This window comes from Seriola dumerili, unplaced genomic scaffold (genome assembly GCF_002260705.1).
Source record: "Seriola dumerili isolate Sdu_G_001 unplaced genomic scaffold, Sdu_1.0 BDQW01000398.1, whole genome shotgun sequence".
Lineage (NCBI taxonomy): Eukaryota > Metazoa > Chordata > Actinopteri > Carangiformes > Carangidae > Seriola > Seriola dumerili.
Window position 1 is genome coordinate 552,710 of NW_019174653.1, and position 16,257 is coordinate 568,966.

Consider the following 16,257-nt stretch of genomic DNA (forward strand, 5'->3'; position numbering starts at 1 on the left):
TACAGGGAGGGGTCAACAGTCCTGTAGAGACCTGCGGCTCAGGACCTGATCACCTGTTCTTACATGATCTGTCTCACGTACAAACCTGCTTTAAGTTAATGAGGTCTCATCATTAAAACTAACAGTTTTAAAAAGACCCTGTAAAGGAGATCGTGACTTTATCAGAGTTTAAAAGTAGAACTGATCGGAGATCAAAGGTATCAGGCAGCACCTGATAAGAGACGTGTGACATCATCACAGGTACAAAGAGAAACAACACTGAGATCAGTAAGAGGGAATATCTGTGATTATTTAAACCTGATCAGATGAGAATAATCAACTTTGATTATTAGTTCAAATAGTTTTACAGCAGCTGATGAGAAAAACATCATTAAAACACTAGTGGTGTAATTAGGGTTAGTTATTATTACTATTATTACTATAAGTTAATCAACAGAAAATGAATCGTTGGTCAGATGATGTTTTACAGAGAACTGAGGACTGACACCATGAGAGGACAGACCAGGTCTCCTGTCTCAAGTCCACCTGCAGCACTGAAGTGTCTCAGTGATCCTGGTGTGGTCTCTGGTTGATCGATCGACGATTCATTAATTATGAATGACTTCTAATAATAAAGACAAGAAGATGCTTCCTGCCACACACACACACACACACACACACACACACTCAGGATGCTTTTAACTCACACAGTGTTAGTGTATGTTAATGGTTTCCTGTCTCTCTCTCTCTCTCACTCACTCTCTCTCTCTCACTCTCTCTCTCAATCACTCTCTCTCACTCTCTCGCTCTCTCTCTCACTCTCTCTCGCTCTCACTCGCTCTCACTCTCTCTCTCACTCTCTCTCGCTCTCTCTCATTCACTCTCGCTCTCTCTCACTCTCTCTCACTCTCTATCATTCACTCTCGCTCTCTCTCGCTCTCACTCTCTCTCGCTCTCACTCTCTCTCTCACTCGCTCTCACTCTCTCTCACTCTCTCTCTCTCATTCACTCTCACTCTCTCTCGCTCTCACTCTCTCGCTCTCACTCTCTCGCTCTCACTCTCTCACTCTCTCTCGCTCTCACTCTCACTCTCTCTCTCTCGCTCTCACTCTCTCTCACTCTCTCTCTCTCTCTCACTCTCTCTCGCTCTCACTCTCTCGCTCTCACTCTCTCTCGCTCTCACTCTCTCTCTCTCTCTCTCTCTCTCTCGCTCTCACTCTCTCTCTCTCGCTCTCACTCTCTCTCACTCACTCTCTCGGTCTCACTCTCTCTCACTCACTCTCGCTCTCACTCTCTCTCTCGCTCTCACTCTCTTTCGCTCTCTCTCGCTCTCACTCGCTCTCACTCTCTCTCTCACTCTCTCTTGCTCTCTCACTCTCTTTCGCTCTCTCACTCTTTCTCTCACTCTCACTCTCTCTGTCACTCTCTCGCTCTCACTCTCTCTCTCACTGTCACTCTTTCTCTCACTCACTCTCGCTCTCACTCTCTCTCACTCTCTCTCTCTCGCTCTCTCTCGCTCTCTCTCTCTCTCTCACTCTCTCTTGCTCTCTCACTCTCTTTCGCTCTCTCACTCTTTCTCTCGCTCTCACTCTCTCTGTCACTCTCTCGCTCTCTCTCTCACTCTCACTCTCTCTCACTCTCTCGCTCTCACTCACTCTCTCTCGCTCTCTCTCGCTCTCACTCACTCTCTCACTCACTCTCACTCACTCTCACTCTCTCTCACTCTTTCTCTCTCACTCTCACTCGCTCTCTCGCTCTCTCTCTCGCTCTCGCTCTCACTCTCTGTCACTCTCTCGCTCTCACTCTCTCTCACTCGCTCTCACTCTCTCGCTCTCACTCACTCTCTCTCTCGCTCTCTCTCGCTCTCACTCACTCTCTCACTCTCACTCTCTCTCCCTCTCTCTCTCTCGCTCTCACTCGCTTTCTCACTCTCACTCTCTCACTCGCTCTCTCGCTCTCACTCTCTCTGTCACTCTCTCGCTCTCACTCTCTCTCACTCGCTCTCACTCTCTCGCTCTCACTCACTCTCTCTCTCGCTCTCACTCTCTCTCGCTCTCACTCTCTCTCTCACTCTCTCTCACTCTCTCTCACTCTCTCTCTCACTCTCTCTCTCACTCTCTCTCACTCTCTCCCTCTCCCTCTCTCTCTCGCTCTCACTCGCTCTCTCTCTCGCTCTCTCTCGCTCTCACTCACTCTCTCATCTCTCTCTCACTCTCGCTCTCTCGCTCTCTCTCTTTCTCATCTCCCTCTCACCCTCACTCTCTCTCACTCTCTCACTCACTCTCTCGCTCTCACTCACTCTCTCTCTCTCACTCTCACTCTCTCTCTCACCCTCACTCTCTCTCACTCTCTCACTGTCTCTCTCACTCTCTCACTCTCTCTCACTCTCTCGCTCTCACTCACTCTCTCTCTTGCTCTCTCTCGCTCTCACTCTCTCTCTCACTCTCTCTCACTCTCTCTCTCGCTCTTCTCACTCGCTCATCACACTCACTACTCATCACTCCACTCGCTCTCTCATCAACCCTCACGTCTCGTCAGTCGCTCTCAACTCACATTTCTCACATCACTCTCTCTCTCTCTCAGTCCTCTCACTCTACTCTCATCACTCTCTCACTCTCTCCCTCTCCTTCTCTCCTCACATCTCCTCTCCTCCGTCGCTTTCACTCTCTCTCTCTCTCTGCTCTCACATCTCTCACTCTCATCTAGTCGGCTCTCATTCATCGCTCTCACTCAATCTCTACACTCTCAAATCGCCTCTCTCTACATCTCACATCTCTCGATCGCTCTCACTCCACTTTCCACTCTCGTCCTCGTCGCTCTCATCCCTCTCACTCTCTCATTCATCACATTCTCATCAACCTCTCGCTCTCCTCACTCCTTCTCTCTCTCATCTCTCTCACCTCTAAAACTCTCTCCTCTCATCTCTCTCTCACCCTCACTCACCTCTCTTGATCATCATCTCATCTCTATCACTCTCCTGCCTTGGCTCTCTCACTCTCTTCACTCACTATCATCACTCTCGTCACAGTCTTCTCTTCTCATATCACCCTCAAACTCCATCCATCTCTCATTCTTCACCCTAACTCTCATCTACTCTCTCTCACCCTCACTCTTCTCCACCTCTCACTCTCACTCTCTCTCATCACCCTCACTCTTCATCTCTCTCTTCACACCTCACATGCTCTCTCTCTTCCTCATCACTACTCTCTGCTCACTCTCTCACTCTCAACTACTCTCTCACCCTCACTCCTCATTTCTTCTCACCCTCCACTCCTCTCTCTCATCTCTGGACCACCATCTATCTCTCTCTCTTTCAACCCGTCACTCTCTCTCACTCTCTCACTCTCTCTCTCTCAGCTTCAGCTCCTGGTGGAGATCGTCTGGCCGCTCTTCATCTTCTTCATCCTCATCGCCGTGCGGCTGAACTACCCTCCATATGAACAGCATGAGTGTGAGTTCAAAAAAACTTCATTTAACCACAGAGTGTTACTACTTCTACACTCACATCTATATCGTATTATATTAAACCATTGTATTGATCCATTGATCATTGAATCATCAGATATTTGCTGCTTTCATACTTCTGTCAGTGGACTGATGGATTAATTAGCTAATTGTTGCAGCTGTGCACAGACACAGACCTGCTCTACTGTTCACACATCTATAAAGACTCTTCACTGATATGTTCATGATTTCAGATTTAGCTGCTCTCTGGAGGGTCAGCAGGAAATACAACTTGTAAACACAATTTGTTAGGGACTATTTTCACAGGCGGATTCATCCACATTAGGTCCTGTAGTGAGTGTTTGAGACAGTTGGTTAACTGCTGGTTAAGGTGACTGATGTTGATGAGGTGTTTATTTCAGCGCTGACCTTATGTCAGTGTGTCCACTTACTTCCGACCTCATACTGTACTTTATTCTGAAAAGAGCAGGAAGTGAACTGGACCTATGTGTCTTTGAGACCAGGACAAGAACCACACCAGTCCGGAAGACTCAGCTGCGTCCTGCTGCAGGATCAGCTAGGTGCATGCTGGGAGTATTTGTGCAGTAATCAGCTGCTGCTCTTTATCAGCAGCTTCAGACCCTTGCACCTTTAAGAACGTCTCATATCAGCTGTCAGTTTGACACTGAACGCTCCATTGATCCCTGATAATCTGAGGTTATTGATTGATAATTGGCCTGGAGGAGGAAGTGCAGAGGAAGTGTTGGATTTCAAATTAAAAGTCTCCATGCTGAATGCAGCCTGTTTAGTCCTGGTGATGGTCCATCAGTTTATGGCTCGTTATCACGGCTGTAATGCCATTATCAAACCTGCTGAAGGTCAGTGCTCAGACTGATAAAGGATTACATAAGAGCCTGGAGCTGAAGGGGTTAATCCTCCGTCCTGCTTCTTCTCTCCGTCAGCACAAATCAGCACCGACCTGCGGCAGGAAGTCAGCTGGGCCTCGCTCACCGCAGCCGTCAATACTGTGACTGGATTCATAGAGCAGAGGAAACTGACTGAAAGAGTTAAAACTGCAGCAATCAGTCAATCAATCAATCAACAGATCAATAACTGTTTTTGGTCGTTTATTGATAATGATTCATGATTTGATACAAAGATGTCACATATAATAAGACAAAATCATCAGCTGATTCATGATGATTACATCTGATCACAGATGATCACAGCTGATCACAGATGATCACAGATGATCACAGATGATCACAGATGATCAGTGATCACAGCTGATCACAGCTGATCACAGATGATCACAGATGTGTGGTCATCATCACTGGTCACAGTTCTGAGCTGTTTAACAGTTTAATCTGTTGTTCTGATGAATGAGTCACTGAATGTGTCACAGCGTCAGCCCAACTGTTGGTCGCAAACACTGTCTCACTGTGAACTTGACACTCAGGTGTGAACTCACCTGTGTATCCTCCCTCTCAGCTGACTGTGATGAACATGATCTCAGATCAGTCTATTAAACAGCAGAAGAAGAAGTGAACCAGCTGTTGAACCTCAGATCATCAGTCTTCATTCATTGATCTGTGCAGAGTTCAAAGGAAGTGATGCTCACCTGGTACCTGGAGGAGTCAGGTACCAGGTGAGTGACCAAGTGTCACGTGTCACCTTAGCTTCATCCTGTCATGTGTGAATGAAGCAGTGAGGAGCAGCAACACTTCATCACTTCACCCTGCTGAGCCCGTAACGGGTCATCACACAGACAGACTGGTTTCAGTGAACCCTGTGTCCTGACAGCGGACAGGTAGAACCACAGTCTAGGTTCTAGTCCAGGAGGTGGAGCAGTGCTGAGACCAGGTCCAGGTCTGAGGCCAGACTGAAGAAGATCTGTGTTCATTTGTCAAAGGAGGATGATGATGAGGATGATGAGGATTTAGATCAGCCTCATTATTAAATGCTGATGATCTTGTGTTAAAGCGTTGAACCTGTCTCTGTTCTGATGGACGTTGTCAGATGAAAGCTCAGTGTTCCCTCAGAGGAAACATCCAGAGACGCTGTATTACAGCGTGAGCAGGAAGCGTCTCGTCTTCCTGTTTCCCTCTGAAAGCAGAAGCTGAGGACCTGACGCTCTCAGTTCTCTGTCAGAGGAATGTCTGTGATTCACGCAGCATGTGAGCTCAGACATGTTGAAACTGGTCTGTTCAGGCCTGAGAGGACTTGGAGAGACTTCCTGTGGATCACAGAGGAGCTGGAGATTAACTCCAACTTTCACACCACAGCGTCCACTCTTTTATTTTGGAAAGACTCAGATCCAGCTGTTGACATCTGGCTCAGAGTTTTCCACATGAAATAAAACTGCAGCTCATTCGTCCACTGAAGTCCGTCCACATGTTCATCTGTCGTTCATTTCTCCTCTCGTTGTCACTCGCTTTCAGCTTAAATCTTTTCTTTCCTGTGGAGACACTCGTCTGCTGTCAGCTGATCCCAGATCTGTTGTGACATCTGTTAAACTGTTTATCTGTTTATCTGTTGAACTCTGTCACTCGTGTTTCTGAATCCAACATGAAGAGAAAACCTGGACGATCCAGAGTTATTCCTCATCCAGGGGTCAGGACTCTGGGTCAGGTCCTGTGTTGTGGATCAGGACTCATCAGAAGCGTCTCGTGACCTTTTAGTTTTTAGTCCGCCCGGTTCTGGACTCAGTGGTCCATCAGTGGAGGATCAGCTGACAGCTGAAGAACTAAAATAAACAGCTGTGGTGAGACCGCGAAAGAAACATGATGAGACGTTTATCTGAGTTGTAACTGATTCATCTGTTGATTATCAATGAATGATCAACAAATCGTTTGGTCTGTGAAGAAGAATGAGAGACTGGAGGGGGGTCAGAGTCCTGAAACAAGCAGTTCCCCCAGAGAGACTCAGTCAACATGAGACTATAGAGAAGGAGACCTCAGTGATTGATTGATTATTAAAATAGTTATTGATCAGGTGATTACATGAGTTATGGTCATGTGGTTGGGATCTGGATCTGGATCTGGATCTGGATCTGGATCTGGGACAGACTCAGAGTCACAGACCTGAACACGGTGGATGTGCTGCCTCTTATCTTATCTGTGGTGAGACAGAACCTGTTGGCAGTCTCAAATTCTCTGATAGCAGCGTCATCATGGAGCTGCTGCTGGGGGGCGGGGGCTGGTGGTGGGTTAAAGGTCGAAGAAATGCCCCCACCCTCAGTCCTGCAGCAGCTGATGCTCCTCTGCAGGTGATAATAAACCAATCACAGGTTATCTGCCTGCAGTGATTCAGGTGAAGGTGTGGACAGTATGTTCCAACAGCAGATAAAGACACACACACACACACACACACACACACACACACACACACACACACACGTGTAGTCCACAAACCGGATCACATGTCCACCACCACAGACATACATCACATTCAGTTACAACTACATCTCCCATGAGTAGTAGCTGCAGAGGAACAGTCAAACCCTGATGGGACTTGTAGTTTATGAACAGTTTATGAAAGTGATGAAGCGTTCAGGCGCTTCTATCATGTTGATACTTTTAGTTTGGTAACAGATTTTCACACTGTGTCACTTCCTGTTTCTGTCTACAGGTCATTTTCCCAACAAGGCGATGCCGTCGGCCGGCACGCTGCCCTGGATTCAGGGAATCCTCTGTAACGCCAACAACCCCTGCTTCAGGAACCCGACTCCGGGCGAGTCTCCGGGCGTCGTCGGCAACTTCAACGACTCCATGTGAGACAGACTTAATTTAATGAGGCTCTTATTCTGAAAAATTATTTGTTTAGAAAGCGGTTTAGTTTTTTGATGAAATCAAAATTGAACTTTTACCTGTTACTCACCTGAAAAACTTTGTAGGGCGAATGAAATGACACTTCAGTTATCTTCACATTCAACTGACAGTTCAACTACCTTCACTGTTCACATAGAAGCTGACACCGACACAGCTTACATCTCAAAGTAGAATTTAAAGGATCACACTTCAACTGCTTTCATCTCTTAACTCCTGAGACAGTTCGGCTGCTTTCATTGCTGACTCATCAGATTTCATCTCAGCATTTTTTATGACTTAGACATCTACTGACACTTCAACTGCTTTCACTGTTCACAAACTGACACCTCGATTTCCGTCTGTGATTAAATTCTAAGTGAGAGTTTAGTTTAACGCCTCCAGATTTCACTTGAAATGACACCACTTTTTTTTTTTACTTCAACCCACACTTCAACTGCCTTTAGTTCATTTCAAGACAGTTCAACTCACTTGTCAAATCACATCTCAACTGCTTTCCCCTCTCACCAATCAGCTGACAGTTCAACTACTTTCAGTGTTCACATAAAACTGACACTTAAGTTTCCTACAGGGTTTAATCCTGAAATTTAATTTCATGTTTTCAGTGATCACACTTTAACTGATACTGACTCATCTACTGCTCACACTTCAGCTGTCACTTCAAACCCTTTCAGTTCACATGCTTCAACTTCTTCTTCCACCTTAACTTCCTGCTGAAATTGTAACAGCTTTTATTTTGGTCAGTTCAACTGACATTTCCACTTCCTTTATATCTTGATACTTCAGCTTCTCAACAACTACACTTCCACTGATTTCAACTGCTGTTTGCCCAGTTCACACTTCAGCTGCTTTCAGCTCTCACACTTCACACAACCTGTTAACAGTTTTGCCCCCAGCAGTTAGCAGTGTAAGTGATACACCTCACGCCCTCTGAAGGAGGTGGAGTTTATTTAAATGTGACTGTGTTTCAGACTCTTTGATGTTTAACGGAAACTTTCTGTGTGTTGCAGAATCTCTCGTCTGTTTTCAGACGCCAAGAAGATTCTCCTGTACAGTCAGAATGACAAGAACCTGGACGGGTTCAAGGAGCTGGCTCAGGCGCTGCAGGCGCTGCAGAGCAGTCAGTCAGGTAGGAAACAGCCGTTAACAGACGGAAACAGACGGAAACAGAAACAAAAAACAGACGGAAACAGAAACAGACTGAAACAGAAACAAAAAACAGACGGAAACAGAAAGAGACGGAAACGGAAACAGACTGAAATAGAAACAAAAAACAGACTGAAACCGAAACAGACTGAAACAGAAACAAAAAACAGACGGAAACAGAAAGAGACGGAAACGGAAACAGACTGAAATAGAAACAAAAAACAGACTGAAACCGAAACAGACTGAAACAGAAACAGACTGAAACAGAAACAAAAAACAGACGGAAACAGAAACAGACTGAAACAGAAACAGACTGAAACAGAAACAAAAAACAGACGGAAACAGAAAGAGACGGAAACAGAAACGGACGGAAACGGAAACAAAAAACAGACGGAAACAGAAACAGACTGAAACAGAAACAAAAAACAGACGGAAACAGAAAGAGACGGAAACGGAAACAGACTGAAATAGAAACAAAAAAAAGAGGAAAAAAAAACAGACCGAAACCGAAACGGACGGAAACGGAAACAGACGGAAATGGAAACAAAAAGCAGATGGAAACAGAAACGGAGTGAAACAAAAACAGACGGAAACAGAAGCAGACGGAAACGGAAACAAACAGAAACAGACGGAAACAAAAAGCAGATGGAAACCGAGTGAAACAGAAACAGACTGAAATGGAAACAGACGGAAACGGAAACAAAAAACAGACAGAAATGGAAACAAAAAACAGACGGACACAGAAACAGATGGAAATGGAAACAGACTGAAACAGAAACAAAACACAGACGGAAACTGAATGAAACAGTCGGTTCAGTCAGAGCAGAGACGTCCTCTCAGCTGAAAACACTGATGTGGAATCAGATTGATAAACTGATATTTTTAGTTGATAAGTAGTAATTAGTAATTGGTCACTTGTTCAATCAATAATCAATCACAGGTTGATATCTAATCTATGAATGCTGCTGTTTCCTGCTTCTTTCATCTGTTTTCAGTCATTTATAGACGATCACTTCTCTATTGATCCACATTAATTGACATCACTTTATTAAGAAACAATAATAACAACATTTAGAACTGGACCAGGTTCAGTCTCAAACCTGACCTGGATCAGCTGTTAGAAGTTAGTCCATGACCTGGTTTTGGACCGTGTCTCTGCAGAGGTCTTGAGCTGAACAGTTTTTAGTTTTAGTTTTTAGTTTCGTAGTCCCTCCTCTGTGCTGGATTTTTCAGGCTCATTAAACAAAAAGAATTTTTCTCTTTGTGTGTTAATTTGCAGTTTTATCTCGCCGTGGGGGGCGTTTCTTTTCTGTACCTGCTCTGACCTGCCGGCTCTTTATCCCCTCACATCACCTCTGATCACAGTGAGCGGGGGCGGGGAGGCGAGCCATGGCAGGTTTACCCTTTACAGGCTTCTCAGGTGATCTCAGGTGATCCCACCTGGTCAGCTTGCAGAGCAGCCCCCGAGCTGTGAGAGGAGTGACTCAGAGAAAACTTGGATCTGGTCTGATCAGGATTTTTGAAAGATGATAACTAATGAGTTTCTGATCGTCAGAGTCTGTGAGGTGGTTTTGAGTCTCTGTGGTGTTTCTGAGTCGGTGTCTTTTTTGGGGGCGGTGCCACCCTCTGGCCCCACCCCTGCAGGTGAGGGTCAGCGTGTCGTCTCTCTCTCCACACCATCCTGTCATGTGGAGTTTTCTGCTCGGCTCAGCGGCGTCACGTTGAGCGTCACCGAGTTCAAACATGTCGCTCTGCAGCTGAACAAACACAGGAGGAGGTCTGAAACCAGACCTGAACCCAGACCAGTTCACTTCAGGACGAAAACCAGGTTCCTCAGGAGCAGATCCTCATGCAGCTGAATGATTCAGTGATCTGTCTCAATCATTAATCAATCATTTATCAATCAGGATGAAAGTTGCATGATGAGGTCACTTCCTGTGTCAGCTGTCAGTCAGACAGTGGGCGAGTCACATGAAGGTTCTGAAGGTTCCTATTCTGGTTCTAGCTGCAGGTCAGTTAGTGAAAACACTGATGGTCTGACAGGAAGTGACACGTTCAGAGACCACAGCCCTCAGACATGTGACAGACCTGGACCTGGATCAGGACCTGGACTTGTACTTGGACCTGGACCTGGATCAGGACCTCGACTTGGACTTGGATCAGGGCCTGGATCAGGATCTGGACCTGGACCTGGACCTGGACCTGGACCTGGATCAGTCTGTGTCTGTGTAGCTCAGTAAAGTTGAATCAGTCCTCTGTGATTGAAGCTGACGTCTCTCTCTGCTGGACACTGGTCCTCATTTGACCAATCACATCAGTCGGAGCTCCTGATGTCAGACAGCTGCACCTGTCCTCTGACCCGTCACTAACATAGTTAGCCCACAGTTTGTCCCTGCAAGGCCTCCGTACCCCCGGCCTGTCCTCAGAGTGCTCTGCTCCAACTCCTGTGTGGTGACATGAAACACCTCAGTAACTGAAAGATCATTTTTCATCTTGATGAAGTTTTATCACTTTAATCCAGAAACACTCACATCGAGACAGTGTCCTTCCTGTGTCCCTCATGTTTCTGAGGATCTTTGGTGGAGACAGTTTGTACTCATCAGACTAGACCGGACCAGATCAGGTCAGACCGGACCGGACCAATGGACCTGTCCTTTAATCAGCTGAGGTCACAGTGTGAATGTGTTTCCTGGTTTAAACGTGTTGAATTGAAACACGTGAGTTTGTCTTCAGAGCTGCGAGTTCAGACGTGTACAGAAGAAGAACGGGGGGCCATGCTGAGGCTTTACCAGTACACAAGAACAGAGGGGGAGGGGGGGGGCATGTTGAGGCTTTACCTGTACAGAAGAACGGGGGGGGGTGCTGCTTTGTCTACAGAAAATGTAAATATCAGGTCTGCTGCAGGCTTTTCTGTCAGTGGAAACTTTGTCCTCAGGACGTGTGATGACATGTCGAGAGAGAGTAAACACGCCTCACTTGCTCATTTACATACACACGCCCCCAACATGCCTTATATGGTGAAATCAGACCTGGCAGGCCGAGAAGACACTGGAGGAACTGTTGTTGTGGTTCATGGTCACACAAACAATCAACACACAAACAAAAGGAGTACACATGAAGTCACAACAGGAAACAGTTCTAGTGATGTTGACCATTATCAGAAGCTGTGCCAGAGGCGTCAGGTGTGACGTTGTCACCTGGACGAAACAGACTATCACCTGTGGTCGTTGCTCACCTGTGGAAGCAGGAAGTAGACGGTGACCGTCCTGTAACTTCACTGGATGATGGAGGAAAACGCCTGCCAGCCTGTTGTTCTAGTTTGACTGAGGAATGTAGAAACTTTACTGCCCTGAGCAGTGACTGCAGGTCGTCCTCAGGTCGTCCTCAGGTCGTCCTCAGGTCGTCCTCACAGGTCGTCCTCACAGGTCGTCCTCAGGTCGTCCTCACAGGTCGTCCTAACAGGTCGTCCTAACAGGTCGTCCTCAGGTCGTCCTCACAGGTCGTCCTCACAGGTCGTCCTCACAGGTCGTCCTCACAGGTCGTCCTAACAGGTCATCCTCAGGTCGTCCTCACAGGTCGTCCTAACAGGTCGTACTCAGGTCGTCCTCACAGGTCGTCCTGTCAGGTCGTCCTCAGGTCTTCGCAGGCTGCTGATATAAGTTCAAGTAGTCTCTTTGCCCTGGGTGTTGCCTGAGAGGCAACACCCAGGGCAAAGAGTCGTGATCATCACTGGCTGCTGCTTGTAAAGAGTCACTGCAGTAACACCTGGTAACACTTAGTGACCTGCCGGAGGAGGAGGAGGACTGAGGGGGATCAGGTTTCTGTTAGGACTCGGGTCTCTGACTGTGTCTTTGTCCCACAGGCTTCAAGTTGAGACATTTCCTGAGAGACAATGAGACTTTGTCTGAGTTCCTGCGGAGGAACGCCTCCTTCCCCGAACATGGCGTCCAGCAGATCAGAGAGGCCAACGTCGACCTGGAGAAGGTGAGGAGGAGCCGCACATGCTCAGTGTGAGCTCAGCCTGAGGGGAATATTCATTCATGAAAAGACGAAACAGAGAAAATGAATAAAAGATAAAAAAAATCAGCTGAGAAGAAAAAAGACAAGAAAACATGAAAAAAAACTTCTGATGAATCTGACCTTTGAACCTGCCGTCCACTGTCTCTGTCTCTGTCTCTGTCTGTCTGTCTGTCTGTGTCTCGGTCCATGTCTGTGTCTGTGTGTCTGCTCTCTGTCTGTGTCTCTGTCTTTGCCTCTGTCTGTGTCTGTGTCTCTGTCTGTGTCTGTGTCTCTGCTCTCTGTCTGTGTCTCTGTCTCTGTCTCTGTCTGTGTCTCTGTCTGTGTCTGTGTCTCTGTCTGTGTCTCTGTCTGTGTCTCTGTCTCTGTCTCTGTCTCTGTCTCTGTCTGTGTCTCTGTCTGTGTCTGTGTCTCTGTCTTCTTCTCTGTCTGTGTCTCTGTCTGTGTCTCTGTCTGTGTCTGTGTCCGTGTCTGTGTCTCTGTCTGTGTCCGTGTCTGTGTCTCTGTCTGTGTCTGTGTCTCTGTCTCTGTCTGTGTCTGTGTCTGTGTCTCTGCTCTCTGTCTGTGTCTCTGTCTCTGTCTCTGTCTGTGTCCGTGTCTGTGTCTCTGTCTGTGTCTGTGTCTGTGTCTCTGTCTCTGTCTGTGTCTCTGTCTTTGCCTCTGTCTGTGTCTGTGTCTGTGTCTCTGTCTGTCTGTGTCTCTGCGTCTGTGTCTCTGTCTCTGTCTCTCTCTGTGTCCGTGTCTGTGTCTCGGTCCATGTCTGTGTCTCTGCTCTCTGTCTCTGTCTGTGTCTCTGTCTCTGTCTCTGTCTGTCTGTGTCTCGGTCCATGTCTGTGTCTGTGTCTCTGCTCTCTGTCTGTGTCTGTGTCTCTGCTCTCTGTCTGTGTCTGTGTGTCTGCTCTCTGCTCTGTGTCTCTGTCTCTGTCTGTGTCTCTGTCTCTGTCTCTGTCTGTGTCTGTGTTTCTGCTCTCTGTCTGTGTCTGTGTCTCTGTCTGTGTCTCTGTCTGTGTCTGTGTCTCTGCTCTCTGTCTGTGTCTCTGTCTGTGTCTCTGTCTGTGTCTCTGTCTGTGTCTCTGGTCTCTGCTCTCTGTCTGTGTCTGTCTGTGTCTGTGTTTCTGCTCTCTGTCTGTGTCTCTGCTCTCTGTCTCTGTCTCTGTCTGTCTCTCTGGTCTCTGCTCTCTGTCTGTGTCTGTGTCTCTGTCTGTGTCTCTGCTCTCTGTCTCTGTGACTGTCCGTGCTCTGTCTGTGTCTGTGTTTCTGCTCTCTGTCTGTGTCTGTGTCTCTGTCTCTGTCTGTGTCTGTGTGTCTGTCTGTGTCTGTGCTCTCTGTCTCTGTCTCTGTCTGTGTCTCTGCTCTCTGTCTCTGTGTCTGTCCGTGTCTCTGTCTGTGTTTCTGCTCTCATTCTGTGTCTCTGTCCGTGTCTCTGTCTGTGTCTGTGTCTCTGCTCTCTGTTTCTGTCTGTGTCTCTGCTCTCTGTCTGTGTCTCTGTCTGTGTCTCTGCTCTCTGTCTCTCTCTGTGTCTGTGTCTCTGTCTGTGTCTCTGCTCTCTGTCTCTCTCTGTGTCTGTGTCTCTGTCTGTGTCTCTGCTCTCTGTCTCTCTCTGTGTCTGTGTCTCTGTCTGTGTCTCTGCTCTCTGTCTCTCTCTGTGTCTGTGTCTCTGTCTGTGTCTCTGCTCTCTGTCTCTCTCTGTGTCTGTGTCTCTGTCTGTGTCTCTGCTCTCTGTCTCTCTCTGTGTCTGTGTCTCTGTCTGTGTCTCTGCTCTCTGTCTGTGTCTCTGTCCGTGTCTGTGTGTCTGGTCTCTGTCTGTGTCTCTGATCTCTGTCTTTGTCTCTATGTGTCAGGTCCTCCTCAGAGGTTTTGGGGTCCACCTGAGGGACATGTGTCCCAGGAAGGGGGGCCAGCGGAGTCTGCAGGACTTTGTGACGATCTCGGACCCTCAGGTGTCGATGCTGGTACAGGAAGTGATCTGTCAGGCTCCGCCCACCTGGCTGAACCAGGCCGAGGACCACTTCCTGAACAACCTGGACTTCCTGAAACCTGTCAGGGTAAGAACTCACTGATCACATGGCTGAGCCGTGATTGGACCACACAAGAACAGAGTGAGAGACATGAATAAAATCACAGAAGAAACGACAGACTGATAGTTTGTTTTTGTTTACGTTGATTAATAAACAGCTGATTATTGATTATTAGTTATTAGTTTAAATGAACAGCAGAGGTCACATGATCATGATTCGAGGTCCCCTGACCTGCTCTTTTCCCTGAGCTTTCAGCTGTGTCAGTGCTAACACATGAAGACCATTAGATTCTGTGAGAAACTCAGAAAAGTCAGTAAGTGACCTTTGAGTGAAGACGTTACAAACGTAACACAACAAACAAACAAGGAACAAACTGCAGAGTGAAACAGTGTTAGAGGTGTGTCTCCACCTCTCTTCAGGTGTGTGTGTGTGTGTGTGTGTGTGTGTGTGGGAGGCGTGTCTCGGCCTGTCTCGGCCTGTCTCCTCTCTGTACAGTCTCAGTTTTCGTCGCCTGGAGACAGCTTTAAAGACTCTGAGTCTTTTGTGCAGAAATCTACGAGCTGTGACTGACTGTGTGAAACTGAGACTGACTGAACGTTTCCACGGCAACAGAGACAGAAACTCTAATGTCCCTCATTCACAGAGAAATAGTAAGAAGAGGATCAGCTGACCACACACACACCTGCTTCAGCTCAGTATGTTTTAATGTGAGAGGTCAAAGGTCAAACACAATTACAATGAATTACAGGTTATCATTGGGTCAGGTCCAGGTCCAGGTTCAGAAATGTCTCTGTCCTGTCCTCTGTGGTTTCTGTTCTCAGATCAGCTGATCAAAGCTCTTCACAATAAGACTTCCCTTATAAAGGATTTATAGATGGTTTATAATCAGGTTATTAATTCAGTTGTTAGCATAAATAAATAAACAAGTTATAACAGTTTTCATACATTGATGCAGGATCACTATTTGACAAGATGATGAGTCACTTACATTAATAACTTTTAACTCTTTTAGGGCCAAAATAAATATTAATACTAAAGTGTAACATTTAATTTCATATAAAACTTTATTAATTCATGACGAGGAGAAACTGTTTGATCCTTTAATTGATTCTGTTTATGAGCCAATCAGCTGCTTTGTCTTTTCACTGTGACTGAAGATTTACCTGAAGCTGCTTTTGTCTCTTTGTGTCTCAGGGGGACGTGAGGACAGACCCCGAGGCCGTCAGACAGGTTGCCAGGGCGACCAACAATCTCCTGGACAGTCTGGGTTCACTGGCAGTCGAGGTGAGAAACACACCTGATCAGCTGACGGCAGCGTCAGAGACGTGTCCTCCAGTCCAGTCCACATCAGACTGGGGCCACTGGGTTTAACTTGGCAGCTCTGAGAGTCTCCGAGTCTTTGTGTCCAGATAAAAGACGTCGTCCTGGAGCTGAGACAGATGAGCTCCCAGCTGAACAAAGTCTCACTCGTCTCAGCAGGTTTCTCTTCACAGTCCTCAGAGCTGCACAAAACACCAGTCTGAACAAACAACAGGCTCCCAGCGGCCGTCCTGGTCCTGGTCCTCGTCCTGGTTCTGTTCTGAGTCCTGCTCTGAAGACTGAAGAGGAAACCTGCTGAGACGCTGCAGCTGCACAGAGCTGTTAGAGGCCGGGGTGGAGGTCACATGACCACGACTTAGAGACAGTATGTATCATCATATACAGTTTATATGATGATACATACTGTATATGACAGGATGGGACAGACTGGGGAAACTAGGGACACTGGAGACACTGGGGACGGACTGGAGACAGACTGGAGACACTGGGGACAGACTGGAGACAGA

The 16,257-nt window shown here is 47.1% G+C and overlaps 1 protein-coding gene across 2 annotated transcripts in view; it reads left to right on the top strand.

Annotated features, from left to right (window-relative positions):
* The window catches only part of LOC111233496 (ATP-binding cassette sub-family A member 1-like), a 41,021-nt gene that overhangs the window by 2,679 nt on the left and 22,085 nt on the right, over window positions 1-16,257 (top strand). For both annotated transcript variants that reach the window (XM_022761321.1, XM_022761322.1), the window contains exons 2-7: window positions 3,337-3,430; window positions 7,054-7,195; window positions 8,261-8,379; window positions 12,259-12,380; window positions 14,255-14,458; window positions 15,626-15,715. In XM_022761321.1, the coding sequence (XP_022617042.1) occupies window positions 3,337-3,430; window positions 7,054-7,195; window positions 8,261-8,379; window positions 12,259-12,380; window positions 14,255-14,458; window positions 15,626-15,715 (771 nt within the window). The remainder of the gene's footprint in view (window positions 1-3,336; window positions 3,431-7,053; window positions 7,196-8,260; window positions 8,380-12,258; window positions 12,381-14,254; window positions 14,459-15,625; window positions 15,716-16,257) is intronic.